The sequence below is a fragment of the Polyodon spathula genome, chromosome 24, assembly GCF_017654505.1.
Source record: "Polyodon spathula isolate WHYD16114869_AA chromosome 24, ASM1765450v1, whole genome shotgun sequence".
Taxonomy (NCBI): Eukaryota; Metazoa; Chordata; class Actinopteri; order Acipenseriformes; family Polyodontidae; genus Polyodon; species Polyodon spathula.
In genome coordinates, this window is record NC_054557.1 from 20,778,163 (window position 1) to 20,794,989 (window position 16,827).

A 16,827-nucleotide genomic window follows, 5' to 3' on the forward strand; every position below is an offset into this window, starting at 1 on the left:
AGAACACAGCTGACAGTTTCTGTAATTACCTATCTGTTTCCCTAGGTGCGGAACAGTGGAGTCACCTTTAGCAATCTCGCATTTCTTTAGATATGCTGGCTAGCCATTGTTCTCTCAGGCCTATGCTGCTGACAGTTAAACTGAGAACAGAGAACATTTTTGTAATACCATCAAACCTTAAACTGCAACCCCTGAAATGCACTTTCCTTTTCTGACACAACTTTACAACGATATTCATATTTTGTACACAGAACACTTTACAATACTTAACTGGCTATTCTGGAATCCAGCAGGAATTTCAAGCCCCTTCTGCCTAATCTGATAAATACAAAAAGTAAGATGGTGCACATAAACCAGTGCCAGTGCAAACATGGAATTCTCATTTCCGGACATTCGATCTATTTTCAAAACATATCAAAGCCATTACATGTAACGCTATACTAAAGTTGAAAAACGTTCCAGAGGAAAGAAAGGTCTTACTTTACCCTTGTGAATTAATTACAAAATCAAAGGATGCAAAGCAGTAGTTAAGTTTTAAAAAAAGAGCATCTCATGTTGAGCCATTGTGATGTTCAATGTTTGCTGAAGCATTACTGTGTTTATTACACTGTGCATGAACAGTAATAAAGCTGTTTTTTTAAGTGCTCCAATACTTTTGTCACTTTACCTTTTTTAGGTACAGTATTAGATTTTCAACAGTAACTCTGTAATCTGGCACGATTTTCCAGTTCCAAGCTATGTAGGATTGGACAGGTTTTAAAATAATCTAACCCTACATGCTCCCTCTCTCTCAACCGCACTGTGGCTATCTCACAATCTAGAATGACAATGTCACAGCTACTCCAAGTCACTCACCTGCTAGACTGCACTCGGACTATGACTGCCTGTCTTCCTTTCCACTGTCTTGTGTGCGGTTGGTAAAACCTGGCTCTCTCACGCACATTCTCTCCAGCACCACGCTACACTCCCGCAGTCGTGCGGGCTCCAGCTCAGGGGTGTTTGGTTTGAAGTCCTCGGATTCTTCCTTCCCTGGTTCCATGTGGTCAAGCTCTACTTCAGGGGGCTCCCATTTAATACGGACAACTTCCAGCACCTCTTCTTTAAAAGGAAGGGGTTCTTCTGTCTGGGGGATCTCCAATTCACTGTGCTCAGCTTTAATCTCAGAGACCTCTGGCTGACTGCTGTCACACTGCATCTCACAGCGCTCCTGTTTAATGGGGAGAGAAGCTATGAACTCTGTAATGGGGACAAGTTCAAGTTCAGGGAACTCCTCTTTAATCTGGACAGATTCCATCTTCACGCTGTCCACGGCATCACACAGGGCTCTGTTTAGTAGCTGCTGAAAAAAACAAACAAAAACATGTATTTAAATACAGCTGTTAAGGCCATTCAAGAGACTGACACAATCTGCCCTGAATAGCAGCGATGGCTTTACTATTGAAGGGATATAGAATTTCTTGTAATAGGCTTACAATACTGTAGGATTTTAACTGTTGGAAAAGCTTACATAATTTATTTAACCATTCAAAATATTACTCAATTCAGTTATCTAATATATCCGTTTCAATTTTGGAATAGTTACATGTGTATATATTATAATACAGCCATTTAACTAATACAAATGTCAAGGGATTAGCAATAAATAAATACATAGTTTTGTCAGTAATACTTACTAGGAGTCCAGGTCAAATGCATGCTGTCAGTTTGTATGGAAGTTTCAGTAACACTGGAATAAAATATCAATTACAGTACAATTAAAAGTATTATAAAAGCATGGTATTGAAAATATGGCTGTAAGTGAACTTTTTATGAACAGTGATTTCAAACAGTACATGGTTACAATGCAAAAGTGACAGGGTACAGATCACTTAACGCACACACTCAGAAATAGAACATTCTGCCAAATGTTTGCTCATAAAGTGAGGAAAATACAGAAATTGCGAATTTATTTATGAAATATAGGTGAAAACATTACTGCGTATTACCTTTTAGTTCAGTTGGCTGTAGTAGCCACTAGAGGTCGCTAGAGGGTACAAAATAATTCCACCTTAACACACTCCAAAACACAAAATTCTACCACATTTCTCATCCTTGACCTTTACTATATTAACTATACCGCTACAATTATGCTTTTGCGTTTAATTTTCAAACGAGACTAGTAAGACTATGGACGATATTCCATGCCGAAATTATAAATAAATAAATACAGGAATAAATAAATACATGTCAATGTATTTATTTATTTCAATATTTCTGTATTTATTTATTTATATATGTATTTATTTATTCCTGTATTTATTAATTAATTTATTTATTTCAACATGTATTTATTGATGCATGTATTTATGTATTTATAATTTTGGCATAGAATATCCTCTATATAAAACGAATTAACATAATTTAATTGTTTAAACAGATTCATAATAAAAGCAGCTGTTGGGGTTACTGAAATTAGTCTTTGCATAATTTATTTACCAGTCTAGTTATGATGGAGCTGTATGGGAACCGTGAAAAAAAATCAAAAAACAAAAACAAAACAAAACTATAGTCTTCTGCAATCAGAAAATCGGTCGGTCTGCATGTTGGCTCAGTCGACTGTGCTGTGCTCGAAACGGTGCATCCTGGGAATCCAACCCTAACCCTAACCCTAACCCTCATTACCTATTCCAAGCTTTCTCTTTTGAAAATAATTGTATTTTTTTAGCAAGAGTCATCTGGATTTATTCAGAGACACCCTCCCTAACACATATGCGTTATTATTTCTACGATCGATGTTTTCAATTTGCTTGACATAGCTCTTTATCGCCCCAGACAGTGCTATCAGAAATTGCTGGCTCTCATGAATATTCATGAGCAGTCAATAGGCATGATAATACCTCGGAGGTGTTCAGCATATAATTGCGGCAACTGGCAACACAAAAAAGCAATATCTCCATTTTCAATTTTACCCATTATGATCTCATGTAAAATTTATATTTGATTTATGGCTATCAAAGGGGCAAGAGAAGGAGCGGGCTCTGGAAGCAGAGGGCGGGGGGGGGGGGGGGGGGGGGGTACAGTTAATCTGCTGGTGGTGGAGGAGCAGAGGGGGCAAGAGGGGGTGTAGAGGGAAATAATAGTTTGCTGGTACCAATACGACTGAAATAAAGTCTGGGTTTTACCTGTTTAATGAAAGTTTTTGTCTTGTTTTTTTTTGGTTTTGTTACTGAGAGAATAATGTGACCCCAACCAGATTGAATAAGGACTTGAGGTATATTTTATAGAAATAACTTTTTCTGGGTTTGAACTCACCCCCAAGGGGCGTAGTTGGCTAAAATCAATTTTTACAGGGCCCTAATTGGCCATACATACATACATACACACATACACACAATCAAATCTAGTCATGCGACCACCTTTGTTTAGCGACCACCTTGTCTAAATGACCAATTTAAATTCTTTCCAATGATATTTGTGCATTAATTTAATGGTATTAAGCGACCACCGGTCTAACGCGACTGGCGACCACAATTCTCTTTCCCAGCAACGGACTCAAACCTGTATTGAGCACCCTTACATGGGGCTATTAGAAGAAAAATATGGTTTTAAATGATACGTCCTAAATTCAAAGGAAAACGGTAACCATTTTAGCGGTTGTCTTTTATCTGTAATCAATAAAAAAAACAGCGCTCTCTTGTAAAGGAAGAGAGAAAACATGGAGAAACAAAAGGTCCTCCCTAGATGACAGAATTAAAGTTATTAAACTTGTAAAGGCAGTAAGTGCCAGAAAAACTGCTGAGAAATTTGGCACTAGAAAGACGCAGATACAGCATTTTGAAACAGAAAGAACTAGGTCTTGAATTTTTAGGTTTTTATTTCTGTTCACGTGACCGTGTAAACTGTTAATTTCTAAACAAAGTCGCTTCTTTTTACCTTGATGTCCTGACTGACTTGCTGATTCTGTTTCACCTTCTTGATAATTCAAAAGCAAGAGCAAGCAATGAAATGAATCACTTCCCACAGACCCCCTTGTAAACGAGGCCTCAGTCTCAATCAACAAATAGATACAGTTGCAAATGAGGCAGTTGTGGGGGGGGGGGGGGGATGCGGAGCCTTTCAGAAGCTTCAGTGATGGGTGGGCTTGGTTTATACATTCTTGGGTAGCCAATCGGACCAGAGTAATGGTCTGAGCCATGCCCCTAGATTTATGGTAACGCTCCAAGGATAGAAGCATGCAAGAACACCCATCCATTCTCTTTGGGGGGGACCCTTTTCTCCCGAGTAAATGATTAAATCATTCGCATAAACCCACTAGCACCAAGGAAACATACGGTAGACCACACAGTTGTTTTTTTAATGCTTTATTTCTAAAAGATTGTTGTGCTTGGACAGGAAGAAGCTTAAAAGAAACTCAAAAGGATGATGTTCCATAGAGAGAACAATATAATCAATACCAGGCATAAAAAATCCCAGAAGACTATCAAACAAAATAACTATAAGCAAAGCAATAAGAGATTTGTAAAAATGTAGCTGTGTTTGCAAATGGTAAAACATTCTTTACCCAGGGTGACTTACAGGTGTTACAGGGCAGTACAATGTTACAATGCAAACTTAATATATTCAGTATAATTTACAGTAAATCCAAATACTTCCTGCAAACTATACAGTAAGTGGGTGTAATTCTGAGTTCCGGAAGGACGGCTTCTGTTTGTTTGGCTATCGGGGAGTTTTAGCTGCAGGTCAAGATCTTTTCATCTTGGCTGATCACCCAGAGCACACCCAGGTCATATGACACATGCTTGCTTTTCCCGCACTGGCTCAGAAGGGTCCAGCCAGTGCCGGCAGGATTACCAATGCTGACCCCATCCCTGAAAAAAGAAAAAATATAAAAATCTTGTACTAGTGTTTGTTTCTTTTGCTAAAATATAATTCCTGGGCAGCGCTCTTTTCAAAATATTTACACTATCAGTGCACTAGAGCGCACGTTTTGAAAAGAGCTTTGAAACAGACTTTAAAGTTCTATGTGTAAAAAGTTGTCAGGATGTTTACAAAGAATGGAAAAATGACAGGTGCATTATTTAAACAGTTGTAGCCACATGCGGGGACGTGCAACGCTATATTTTTCCCAATCCCACTACTTACTTTTTAAACTAAGAAGGTTTTTTAACAGCAAATGACAACTCTTCGCAAAAAAGCTAGAACAAGACAGACACGATGCAAACAAGCAAGCGAGACTGCAGCATATCACTGAGCCTGAATGCACAAAGCTGGTTTTATTTAAGGAGCCAGCGCACTCACCTGCGGTACACGTCCTTGGCGGAGTTGACCCCGTACACGCTGCCATCGGTGGACACCTCGATCATGGAGAGCGCTCCAGGGATCTGCTGCCACGCCGTGTTGCCCACGCAGGCGTCCGGGGTCACCCCATTCTTTAGGTAGATCTGGTTGGCAGAGTTCACCCCCCAGCAGCTGTAGGGGCCACAGGAGTAGTACTTGAGAGCCCCGGGAAGCAAGTTCCATGGAAGGGAGGACTCGCCGCCCCTCGTGGCCACTGTGGGATTGCGATTCAGGCAGAAGATGTTGTCAATCATGTTGACTCCAGCGACGAATTGGTTGCCTCCCGCGTCAATTTGCTTCAGTAGACCTGTGAGGAACGTACCAGAGTGAGGATGGGAGGGAGGGGAGGAGCCGGTATTACAGAGAGGCAGCCTGAAGCCTGCTTTAAATATTCCACTGTAAAACCTGTTAGAAGTATAGTATGAGGCTGCAGTGCAGTATGAAGCTATATAAAGCCAGGTGACCAAACCTGTGGAGCAGGTGTAAGCAGTCTGGTTAGAAATGTGGATAATACTAGAATCGCCCTTCCTAATAAGGACCTTGTGCCTACAGCTATGGCCAATAGTTTTGCTTCATCACCCTATAGAATTAACTTTGCTTCATAAAGTCGAATGAAATCTGCTGGGAAAATATTACGTTATACATATTGAATTGCATACCGCTTTGCAGTCTTCCATATGCTTGATAAAAAAATTGAAAAAAATTGAAAAAGGTGACATTTTGAAATCTAACATGAAATACGACAGTACTACCATTATGACCTCTGGTAGACTTTATTTACGACATCGTTTTGTAATTTCCTTGATTACATGATGTTAAATAAGAGATCAATTATGTTCATATTATCATTTTTTTCTTTTTTTTTTTTTTAAATTAAGTTTCAATCCTAAGATTCTATGTGATGTAAACTTTTGGCCCTAGCTGTAGGTGTGTATCCTTTATAGCCCTGCAAAAGTCAAATTCTTATCACACATGTTACTTAAGAATAATAATTTTAAAAAGACGTATTTATTTATTAGGACCGGTTTGCTGTCAGTTAATATTCTTCTGGTTGGATATACTGAGCGGTACCTTGAGTTTGTATCCAGTTTCCTCCAACCATCTTGTAGATGAAATTGTTCGTGTTGACCCCCCAGACTCCAGCGGGCCCCACGGTCACGTGTTTGAGGGCACCTGGGAGCTGCACCCAGGCGTTTCCATAACGAGTGTAGATCAAGTTTCCGCTGTTCACACCAAACACCTGCCCATTGCCAACGTCGATCTGCTTGAGGTGGCCATCAATCTCATTGCAGGTCAGCGCTGGAAAACACAAGGCTGTATAAACACCAGACGCACACAGCAAGCAAACACGACAACACACACACACACACACACACACACAGAAGCAAACAAACACACAGACAGACAGACACAGAGGCAAACAAACGCAAAACAACAGATGGACGCGCACACACACACACACACACACACAGAAACAAAGAGACATGCATCACCCCTTTCCCCAATACCAGAAATCCCTCTTCAATGTCGACCATTATTTTTTGGTTAACGGCTAAAATGCATTGTGGTTGCCAGAATTAGTAATGTGCCGTGATAGCATGTAAACGCTTCCCAAGATAATAAATACAATGCATGTAACTAAAATTTTACTTAGTCAGTGAAGTAAACGTAGTGACTGACACAACATATCAAACTGCTTTCTCTACCTGGGTGGTCTCTATGGATGATTGTTTGCATGAAAGAGTTTCAGCATTTACCTTTATCACAAACCCTACCCCCTTCCACCCGCAGTCCCTCTAACTTACCCAGGCTGGAGCCCACAAACAGAGCCAGGACGAGTAGAGAAGCTCTCATGGTTGCAGTCAGAGGAATCTCAGCAAGCAAGACTTGGTGTGTTGCAATAAAGCTAGGAGAATGGTTAATATACAAAACCAAATGCCCTGGGGCGGGAAGACCCTAGAGAAACAGGACAACCCTACAATGTTATCTCTGTGTGAAATCAAAAAGGACCGGTTAAAGCAAATATTTGACCTGAATCCCAGTATTGGACCTCATGAAGTGTAACGAATGGAATTCAAACACATTAGTGTTGCTTCATAAAGTCGAATGAAATCTGTTGAATAATGTAATGTTAACATAGTAAATGACATACCGCTTTGTAGTTTTCCCACAAAAAATCATCACTTTTCAAAACCTAAACATGAAATACTAATATTATGGCTTTCAGTACTTTTTTTTTTAGAGATATAATTTTGTAGTTTCTTTAATTACATGATAAGTTATAATGTTCTCCATTATATGTGTGTGTGTGTGTGTGTGTGTGTGTGTGTGTGTGTGTGTGTGTGTGTGTGTGTGTGTGTGTGTGTGTGTATATATATATATATATATATATATATATATATATATATATATATATATATATATATATATATATATATATATATATATATATAATGTCTTTATAAATATGTCTCAATCCTATAATTGCTGCAGAACGTTCAGGGTGTGCAAGACAACGACCCTTGAGGCTAAGCGAAGGCTGGGAAGCGAGTTTTGGAACAAGAAGCTGTTTAGCCTGTCAAGACTTATCACTTCTTAACAGACCACCAAGAGCTATGTTCCTATGGAGATAGTAGAAATATAACTTATCAGATTCTTCTAGGAGTCTGAAATATAATATCCAGCAAAAGCATATATATATATTGCTGTATAAATTCATATATATTATATATATATATATATATATATATATATATATATATATATATATATATATATATAATATATATATATATATATATATATATATATATGCGTGTGTGTGTGTGCCTGTGTGTGCGCGCGCAGAGCTCCATCCCAAAACGCCACATATCCACTTTCATAGTTTTTGGTTAACTGACATTTTGTTTCGCCCTTAGAGCAAGTCTGTAGCGATAGTTGTTGTCGAAAATGTTAACGTTTCTTAGAGAGTACATGTACAGTGATAGTTGAAAAAGTGTGAAATTTGTGTTTATCGAGTTTTGGAATTGAGTGCTTCCTCTCTCTCTCTCTCTCTCTCTCTCTCTCTCTCTCTCTCTATTCTTTACTTTAATAGTCTTGACTATCTGTTTAGATAGGTACAAAAACAGAATATAGAAATGAATTAGTTAACCAATGCATTGGCCTGTCTCATTTACATATACATGTTGGCCATCCCATTAAGAAATAATATTTTACTCTTATATCCACACCAATCATACAAATCTAAAACTGAGAGTTTACTTCATCCTCATTACAATACCGATTTACACAAATGATTGTTGGATGGTTAACTCATCTTATTTCTTATTTTGGGGTCTACTGACGGGGTGTCTTACCTTCTGGGATAATGGAAGGAATTTACCCTGTCATGTGATGAGGTTTAAGGTGTAATTGATCTGTCATTGAAGGCACACATAACATGACAGCTCCGCAAGCGGTTGCTCCTGTCTTACTCAACAAATACCTCAACAGATTTCCAGGCAAGAGTAATAAGAAGTTATTGACAACCATTTGCAAAGTATGAAACAAGAGATCCCTTTCATGTTGCTTTTCCACATTTACGAATACATACTAGGACCCTTCACCCATCCCTGTAAATTTTTCTTCAGCTGTATTGTAAACCGACATTTTGCATGATGTATTGTATTGAACACCATGTAATCAAATAAACTACTAAATGACTATGTTTTTTTTTTTTTTTATTAACTATATGGGAAAATTACAAAATAACTCAGTATGTTACCGTAGCATTATTCTATTTGACTTTCATTAAGCCAAATGAGTTAATTCTATAGGGTGATACAAAGTTGCTGGCCACAGCATGGTCTGTAACTTGTAGAAAACTGCTTAGACATACTCATATGAAGATGTTCATGTCCACATAATTAGCAAATAAATTAACTGAAGCACTTTTAAGATTTTATGCATTGATTTAATTGCTTAGACCCTCTTCAAATGACCCCCCCCCCCCCCCCCCCCCCCCCCCCCCCCATCTACGTTTACAAATGTATTAGTTCAATCGTGTTCAATCGAAAACTTTCACATTAAATGATTAAACTCACAGACATCAAAAGCAGGATAAAACACACACACACTGAAATTATTTTGGTAGCTAGCTATCTAATTGTCCGAGTGTTTTTAGCTGGCACTGTGCAGGGTGCCGTCTATAATGACTTCAGCAGCTACATGGGTTTGAATTCCATTCGTTACACTTCATGAGGTCCAATACTGGGATTCAGGTCAAACATTTGCTTTAACCTGCCCCTATTTGATTTCACACAGAGATAACATTGTAGGGTTGTTCTGTTTCTCTAGGGTCTTCCCGCCCCAAGGCGTTTGGTTTCGTTTACATGCTATCATGGCACATTACTAATTCTGGCAACCACAATGCATTTTAGCCGTTAACCAAAAAAATTATGGTCGACATTGAAGAGGGATTGCTGGTATGGGGGAAAGGGGTGATGCACGTCTCTTTGTTTCTGTGTGTGTGTGTGTGTGTGTGTGTGTGTGTGTGTGTGTGTGTGTCAGTCTGTTGTTTTTCTGTTCATTTGCCTCATTTTTGTGTGTGTCTGTCCGTCTGGTTTTGTGTTTGTTTGCTTCTGCGTGTGTGTGTGTGTGTTGAGTCATGCTTGCTTGCTTGCTGTGTGTGTCTGGTGTTTTTACAGCCTTGTTTTTTTTCCAGTGCTGGTCTGCAGTGAGATTGACAGCCGCCTCAAGCAGATCGACGTTGGCAACAAGCAGGTGTTCAACGTGAACAAGAATTACTCGATCTACCTGCTCCCTGGTGACCTCAAACACATGACCGTGGGCCCATGCTTGAGTCTGGGGCGTCAACACGGACAATCTTATCTACAAAATGGCTGGGGGACACTGGGTACAAACTCAAGGTACCGCTCAGTCTATCCATCCAGAAGAATATTAACTGACCGCAACCCGGTCCTAATAAATAAATACATCTTTTAATTTTTTAATTATTATTCTTAAGTAACATGTGTGATAAGAATTTGACTTTTGCAGGGCTATAAAGGATAGACACCTACAGCTAGGGCCAAAAGTTTACATCACATAGAATCTTAGTATTGAGACATAATTTAAAAAATGAAAAACAAAAAAACGACACTATGGAGATAATTGATCTTTTATTTAACATGATGTGAGCAAAGAAATTACAAAATGATATCACAAATAATAAAGTCTACCAGAAGCCATGGTAATACAACAGTATTTCATGTTAGATTTAAAAATGTCACCTTTTTCAATTTTTTTATCAAGCATATGGAAGACTGCAAAGCGGTATGCAATTCAATATGTATAACGTAATATTTTCCCAGCAGATTTCATTCGACTTTATGAAGCAAAGTTAATTCTATAGGGTGACGATGCAAAACTATTGGCCATAGCTGTAGGCACATGGTCCTTATTAGGAAGGGCGATTCTAGTATTATCCACATTTCTAACCAGACTGCTTACACCTGCTCCACGGGTTTGGTCACCTGGCTTTATATAGCTTCATACTGCACTGCAGCCTCATACTGTACTTCTACCAGTAATATTTAAAGCATGCTTCAGGCTGCTCCAGTCCTCTCTGTAACACCTGCTCCTCCAGCTTTGTGCATTCAGGCTCAGTGACATGCTGCAGCCTTGCTTGCTTGTCTGCATCGTGTCTGTCTTGTTCCAGCTTTTTTGCGAAGAGACGTCATTTGCTGTTAAAAAAAATACCTTCTTAGTTTAAAGAGTAAGTAGAGGGGTTGGGAGAAATATAATGTTATACGTCCCCACATGTTGCTATAGCTGTTTAAGTTGTATTCATTTTTCTGTCATTTTTCTTTTCATTGTAAACATCCTGACAACTTTTTACACTTAGAACTTAGAAAAGACTTTGAAAAGTCTGTTTCAAAGCTCTTTTCAAAATGTCTGCTCTAGTGCACTGAGAGTGTAAGTATTTTGAAAAGAGCACCGCCCAGGAATTATAGTCAAGATTTACATAAATGACATACATTTACATTTTAAGCTTTAGTGTCTTCTAGTGTTTTGTTTAAATGTGTTAGCGGAGGGAACACTAAGCTACTTTTTCAGGACCAGTGGTTTGAAACCTGGTTCCAGGAGACCTAGTTTGAGGCAACTTTGCCATATCAAACCTCAAGTCTCCCCTGCTGTGGCACAGAGTGTCCTGAAACCTAGTCTCCTAAAAATCAGAGTTTCAACACCCCTCTAAAGGACAAGGTAATTAATTCCTCCTAGATCTCATATGCTCATCCTTAGGTGAACGCTCCCCCGTTGCTGTCTTTGGACACCAGGCAGGGATTCCTCTTTTACTTCTGATATACCACAATGAAGCTGCAGCCACTAACATGACAAGCAGCACTATAATTACTACAAAGGTGATGACAGTTCCATTCCACGAGTACAGAGTGTCTTACCGCACACCCTGTTGTGGGTTATTTGCTTATAAAATGGCCAAAAAAATAAATAATTGAAAATAATTGAAAATAATTACATAAACTGGCTTTTTATGGAAAAAAATTATATTATGTATCTTTCCACTGAGAAAAAAATAGTCCATAAAGACTGATTGTAACATATATTTTGTACTATTTTATTTGCCATAAACATTACATTGAACATTGCCATTTATAGTAACTTTTTCCGAGATGAAATAACATTTGCGAATTGAAAGCAGTCTGATTTCCCACTTCTGAGGGAGGATTCAAGGAACAGCCAAACACTGCACTGCACTGGCACTCGAGGGAGGGGCTTCCAAGTGTGTGTGTTTTTTTTTTGTTTTTTTTATTATAATTTCCCTAGATTGTAAACCAGCATTAGATGATATGTGGACTAAACAGCTTCGTGTGAGTTTGCGCAGTGCTGCGGTCCTTCCTGTCCGCGGCGAGCCCAATAGAATTCTATGCTGAACCCGACCTTGTTTGAAAGCCCAACGGTTGTGTCAGCAGAGATTTTAATTTGGTTTTAATTATGTTTCTGAAATCGGAGGGTAGTGGTGAGCAATCGTCACTCTAGCAGGTTAGGGATGGCCTTACCATTAATTTGTCCATTTTTTTTTTTCCTAAAGGAATACAATGAAACTGCTCTGATTAATATCACAAACACACATTTTTGTTACTGTGGCATGGATTTCCCTTGAAAATGTCAGAATCGCTTGGCTAATACATTTCTATACATGGATGTTTCTGGAAATAACAGGCAGGACAATAATTGTATTTACCCCTGGGGTGTTCCCAGGCAAAATGGAAACTTTGCATGGAAACCCTGGAAGGTGTAAGCTCAATCTTTATTTGGCCCAAGTCCAAACCCCCCCCCCAACACCCCCCCCAATAAAGGGGTTATTTCGCTTTCGAAAATAATTCGTTGATCGAATTCTGGGAAGTTGGGGGGAAGTACAGTGTGGGGGATTCAGTATTACCTGCAGGGAAGTTGCTTGGATTGACTTGCCACCTGCATTGTTATACTAATTGTACCCTTTAATTATTGCTTAAATAAAACACATTTATAAACATACAGAAATAGGGCACTGCCTAGAATAGTGTTCTCTCCTTTCCATGCACTTAGGAAGAAGTTTTTTGGTCGTTCCTCTATCAGACTGATAGAACACACATTTCAAGACAGGAACCTCTGCCACAGAACAGCGTCAGTGCTTGATGTGGACTTCTTTTTTTCTTTTTGTGCTTGGGAGTGTTTCTCAGATCCAGACTAGCGTACTGTACGTCTCTTTCTTCCTGCAGTAAAAACAGAAACAAAACACTAAATGAATTCACGTATTTCTTGAAACCATGACTGCTTTTTTAAGGTTGTAGCTGTTAGTGAAAAAAATAAATAAAAAAAATAAAAGATAGCAAGGAAGAGGGGCTTAAAACGCATTATAAAGTGTATCAGAGACAAAGGTGAATACATCTAAGTAGTTAATTCCTTGGTAAAAGTCTTGAGCAGTTATAATGAAAAAAAAGAAAAGACACCTGCACAACACGATTTGACTTGGTCTTCGTTCTGTGTGTTCTCGCACCCTTAGCCCCTGTTCAGACATTTTGAGACCCAACAAACATTTCAAAATCATTTTTCAACCTCAGCTTAAGTTCATAGTTTAGAAATGGCCTTAAATGGCACATAAGGATCTTTTTATGTTATTGTGTTTTCATGTGTTGCTGCAACTTTTTACGTAAGGTGTGGGTATTGTTTTCATTTTATTTACATTTTTTTAAAATATATTTTGACCGCTTTTTTAAACTTTTAAATTGCATTCGCTGCCTCAAGATGGCTTCCTATGTACCTGCATGGACCCCCTCAGAACTACATTTCCCATCATTCCTCTGCTCACTGTTAAATCTATCTCAGTTACATATGTGAGCAGGTGAATGATGGGAAATGTAGTTCTGAGAGGTTCCTGCAGGTACACGGGAAGCCATCTTGAGGCAGGGAATGCAATTTAAAAGTTTTAAAAAATGGTCAAAATGTAAAAAATAAATAAATAAATAAATTAAAAATTAAAACAATACACACGCCTCACATAAATATTTGTAGCAACACATGGAAACATGTAACACAATAAAATAAAAAGGTCCTTATGCACCTTTTAAGACTATATGGGCCAGATAGGTACATCTTTTTTTGTTTGTTTGTTTTGTTTTGTTTGTTTTACTACAAATTGTTCTTAGCACAACTTATTTCTGACAAGAAAATACAATTCTAAAACAAACAGGGATCATTTGAAGCTGCTATCAAGCCTATAACTGCCTGCGTTGTTTATATTCCTGGTTTGGTAACCTTATTGAGAGTGTTTTTAAAAAGAGTTGACCATAATTGTAGTTAATAGCTAGAATCTAATCCTATGTTGACACATTTTTAACTTTTAAACAACACCACAGAATCAAAATCCTGCTTCTATGGCAGTGCAATTGGCTCTGTGTGACACTAGAGGGCAATGGAAGTTCAGAATTTTAGGTTTGAGACATTTTAGACCTTTTACTTAAATTATATTGAAAAAGTCTACTGGAAGACATCACGTTGGATTTTGAAATCACGTTTTTCAAATTTGATGCAATTTTTCATTAAGTACAAAGCTGTATGTAATTCAATATGTTAATATTATTCAACAGGTTTCATTCGACTTTATGAAGCAAAACGAGGTCATTCTATAGGGTGATGCAAAACGTTTGGCCATAACTATACATCCCGGGGGTAGCTATGTTAAGCACAGCATACCTGTTACCCATTACGCTTTAAGGACATATGGTTATACGTATAGGAAAGTTAAATTTAAGAGGGAGGTCCTAGTCAAAACATGTGTCGAGTGTAACTAATTATGCTTCTTATTAGCCAGGGGTTAATTTTTAAACACAAAGATACCAGATCTTGTCATTAAGGAAGAGGAACACTGTATTTTTGTTTCTAGAATGAATGTATGACCTTGATTTACAGCGGCTCCTACAGTATATGCCTCAAGTTCTCATCTGCTTGTGGGGTTTGTGTCTTATTGCTGGTGTTGGTAGCTGCATGCCCACCTTTGCCTAGCCGTGTTTGCACATAATCATCAGGTTTGAACAATGCCAGTGGCTGGAGGACTAATCTGATGAAAAAGAGTGCTAGTTTATTGGCGTTTGGATTGTAAAAAAACCACAAGTAAATAAAAAAATAGCCCCTGGTTGTATCACATAACTATAACTATGTAGGATGTCTACATTACAATCATTAGATTTAAAGTGCCGATAATTTACCGAAAAAGAAAAATGCAGCCTTTATACTTTTTAATAGAAGCAGTTGAGAGATTGTCCAAAGTACCTCTTTTCTCAAAGTAACAGGCAAAGGTAGAGGAGACGACCGCCAACAGTAAGGAGACGCAGCTCAGCAAAATATAGCACAGCTGACTGTTTGAGCCTGAGAATCAAAAAGACAATGATCAGCCAATAATTTCAGTTAAAAGAGAAGCTTGAGCTTTCTAAGATCAAATAGAAGAGCACGCCATATTCAGCTGTGATCGCAAAAAAAAAAAAAAAAAAAAAAAAATGTGAACACTGTGGATTGCTGTACTTATTGCAACTATTGCATGTAAACTTATAGTTAAGCCCTGAAGTGGATTTTATAGCATGCTTTCTTGACCATACACCCTATGATACTAAAAGCTGGATTTGTGAAGTGATGTGCAGCTCATCTCTATCTGGAGAATCTTGTTTCATTCTCATTTTAATCTCATATTTGTCTGACACGTTTCTCGTAAAAACACTATTGGAGAAACACAAGTGGACATATTTTAATGGGACGTGTTTTAGAAATGTGAGCCGTAAAATACATTGGAGCCACACATGTGAAACAAGAGGCAAAAGAGAAATTCTTAAAATTTCACCATTTACTGATTTTCTAACATTCTGATCGAGAATTGCACAGAACTGCACCTTTATAAAAACACAGGAATGGCACACGAGTCCACAGGGGGCTTGATTTTCAAAGATTTGTAAGGTAGCAAAACAGCTAAGTAATATCAGCTCACAATCAAATTCCCATTTGGTAGCATAATCGTGGAATTTTCTCCTTTGAAAAATAGTAGTTAATGACAGTCTGGGATAAATGCTTATAATCATAAACTGTAAAATTAAGGGATTTTATATCAGTATTTTCTAAAATGAAAAAAAAAAAAAGATATTTCAAAATGTCTAATTGTTCTGTCAGCATTACCTCGGAACAGCCAAAATGAATAGAAATATGACATTTCTTCTCTGCTTGGATTAGCTTCGTGCCTCACTATTACAGTGTAATCGTGACGCCACCAGCCTTATTGCAGCTTTTAGATTGCAATAGATAAAAAGCATGACAACTGTGCGTGCAATTAATGAGAAGACAGAGTCGTTTAGATTTTTTGAACCTTTTGAAAATAATTGAAATGTAATAATTGTGTTTACCTGAGCTTAAAATGATGTAATGTTTGCCTACTATTAACATCTGTAAATATCTCAATCAAAGCACTAGAATAAAAAGATTATACTCACAAATAATGAGGAACAGCACAATTCCTGACATGATATTATTTCCAGAAATAGCTGTTCTGTGTGCTGCGGGAGCACATGGAAATCTGTTGCTGGTGTCTAGATGTACAGGCTGGTTTGAGATATAGCACGTTTCCTTTGCAGGTATTTCTTTGCACTAACAGAGGCACACAAGGTCTGCACACGTGTTGCTGCTCCCTCAATATGAAGATTGCGCCCACAGGTCCCAGCGCTGACCTCAAACACAGAACGAACGCGTAGCTTTAAATCAGCACTCAATTGCTCGGTTCTAAAATAGCACTGATATACAGCCTATATATAATTCCAGAGTCTAATCTTCATAATCAGATACTACGAAAGATGTCTCTGATTTATGGTTGCCAGATTTACAGAGAAAAAAAAAAAAAAAAAGAAAAAAAACAGGACATTTTAAGATCAACTATGAGCTCATAAATTAAATGACCATTTAATCAATCAGCCATATACAAGGTTAACTTGGCTT

At 38.1% G+C, this 16,827-nt stretch overlaps 1 protein-coding gene and 1 pseudogene across 1 annotated transcript; both read right to left on the minus strand.

Annotated features, from left to right (window-relative positions):
- LOC121298644 overlaps positions 1-16,827 on the minus strand; it is a 145,912-nt pseudogene that overhangs the window by 12,195 nt on the left and 116,890 nt on the right.
- On the minus strand, positions 4,363-7,216 carry LOC121298718 (fish-egg lectin-like). Its single transcript, XM_041225924.1, has 4 exons — positions 7,122-7,216; positions 6,388-6,615; positions 5,278-5,623; positions 4,363-4,847 (listed from the first exon to the last, which is right to left on the minus strand). Exons 1-4 carry the CDS (start codon positions 7,168-7,170, stop codon positions 4,709-4,711), a joined length of 762 nt encoding a protein of 253 aa, XP_041081858.1. The 5' UTR covers positions 7,171-7,216; the 3' UTR covers positions 4,363-4,708.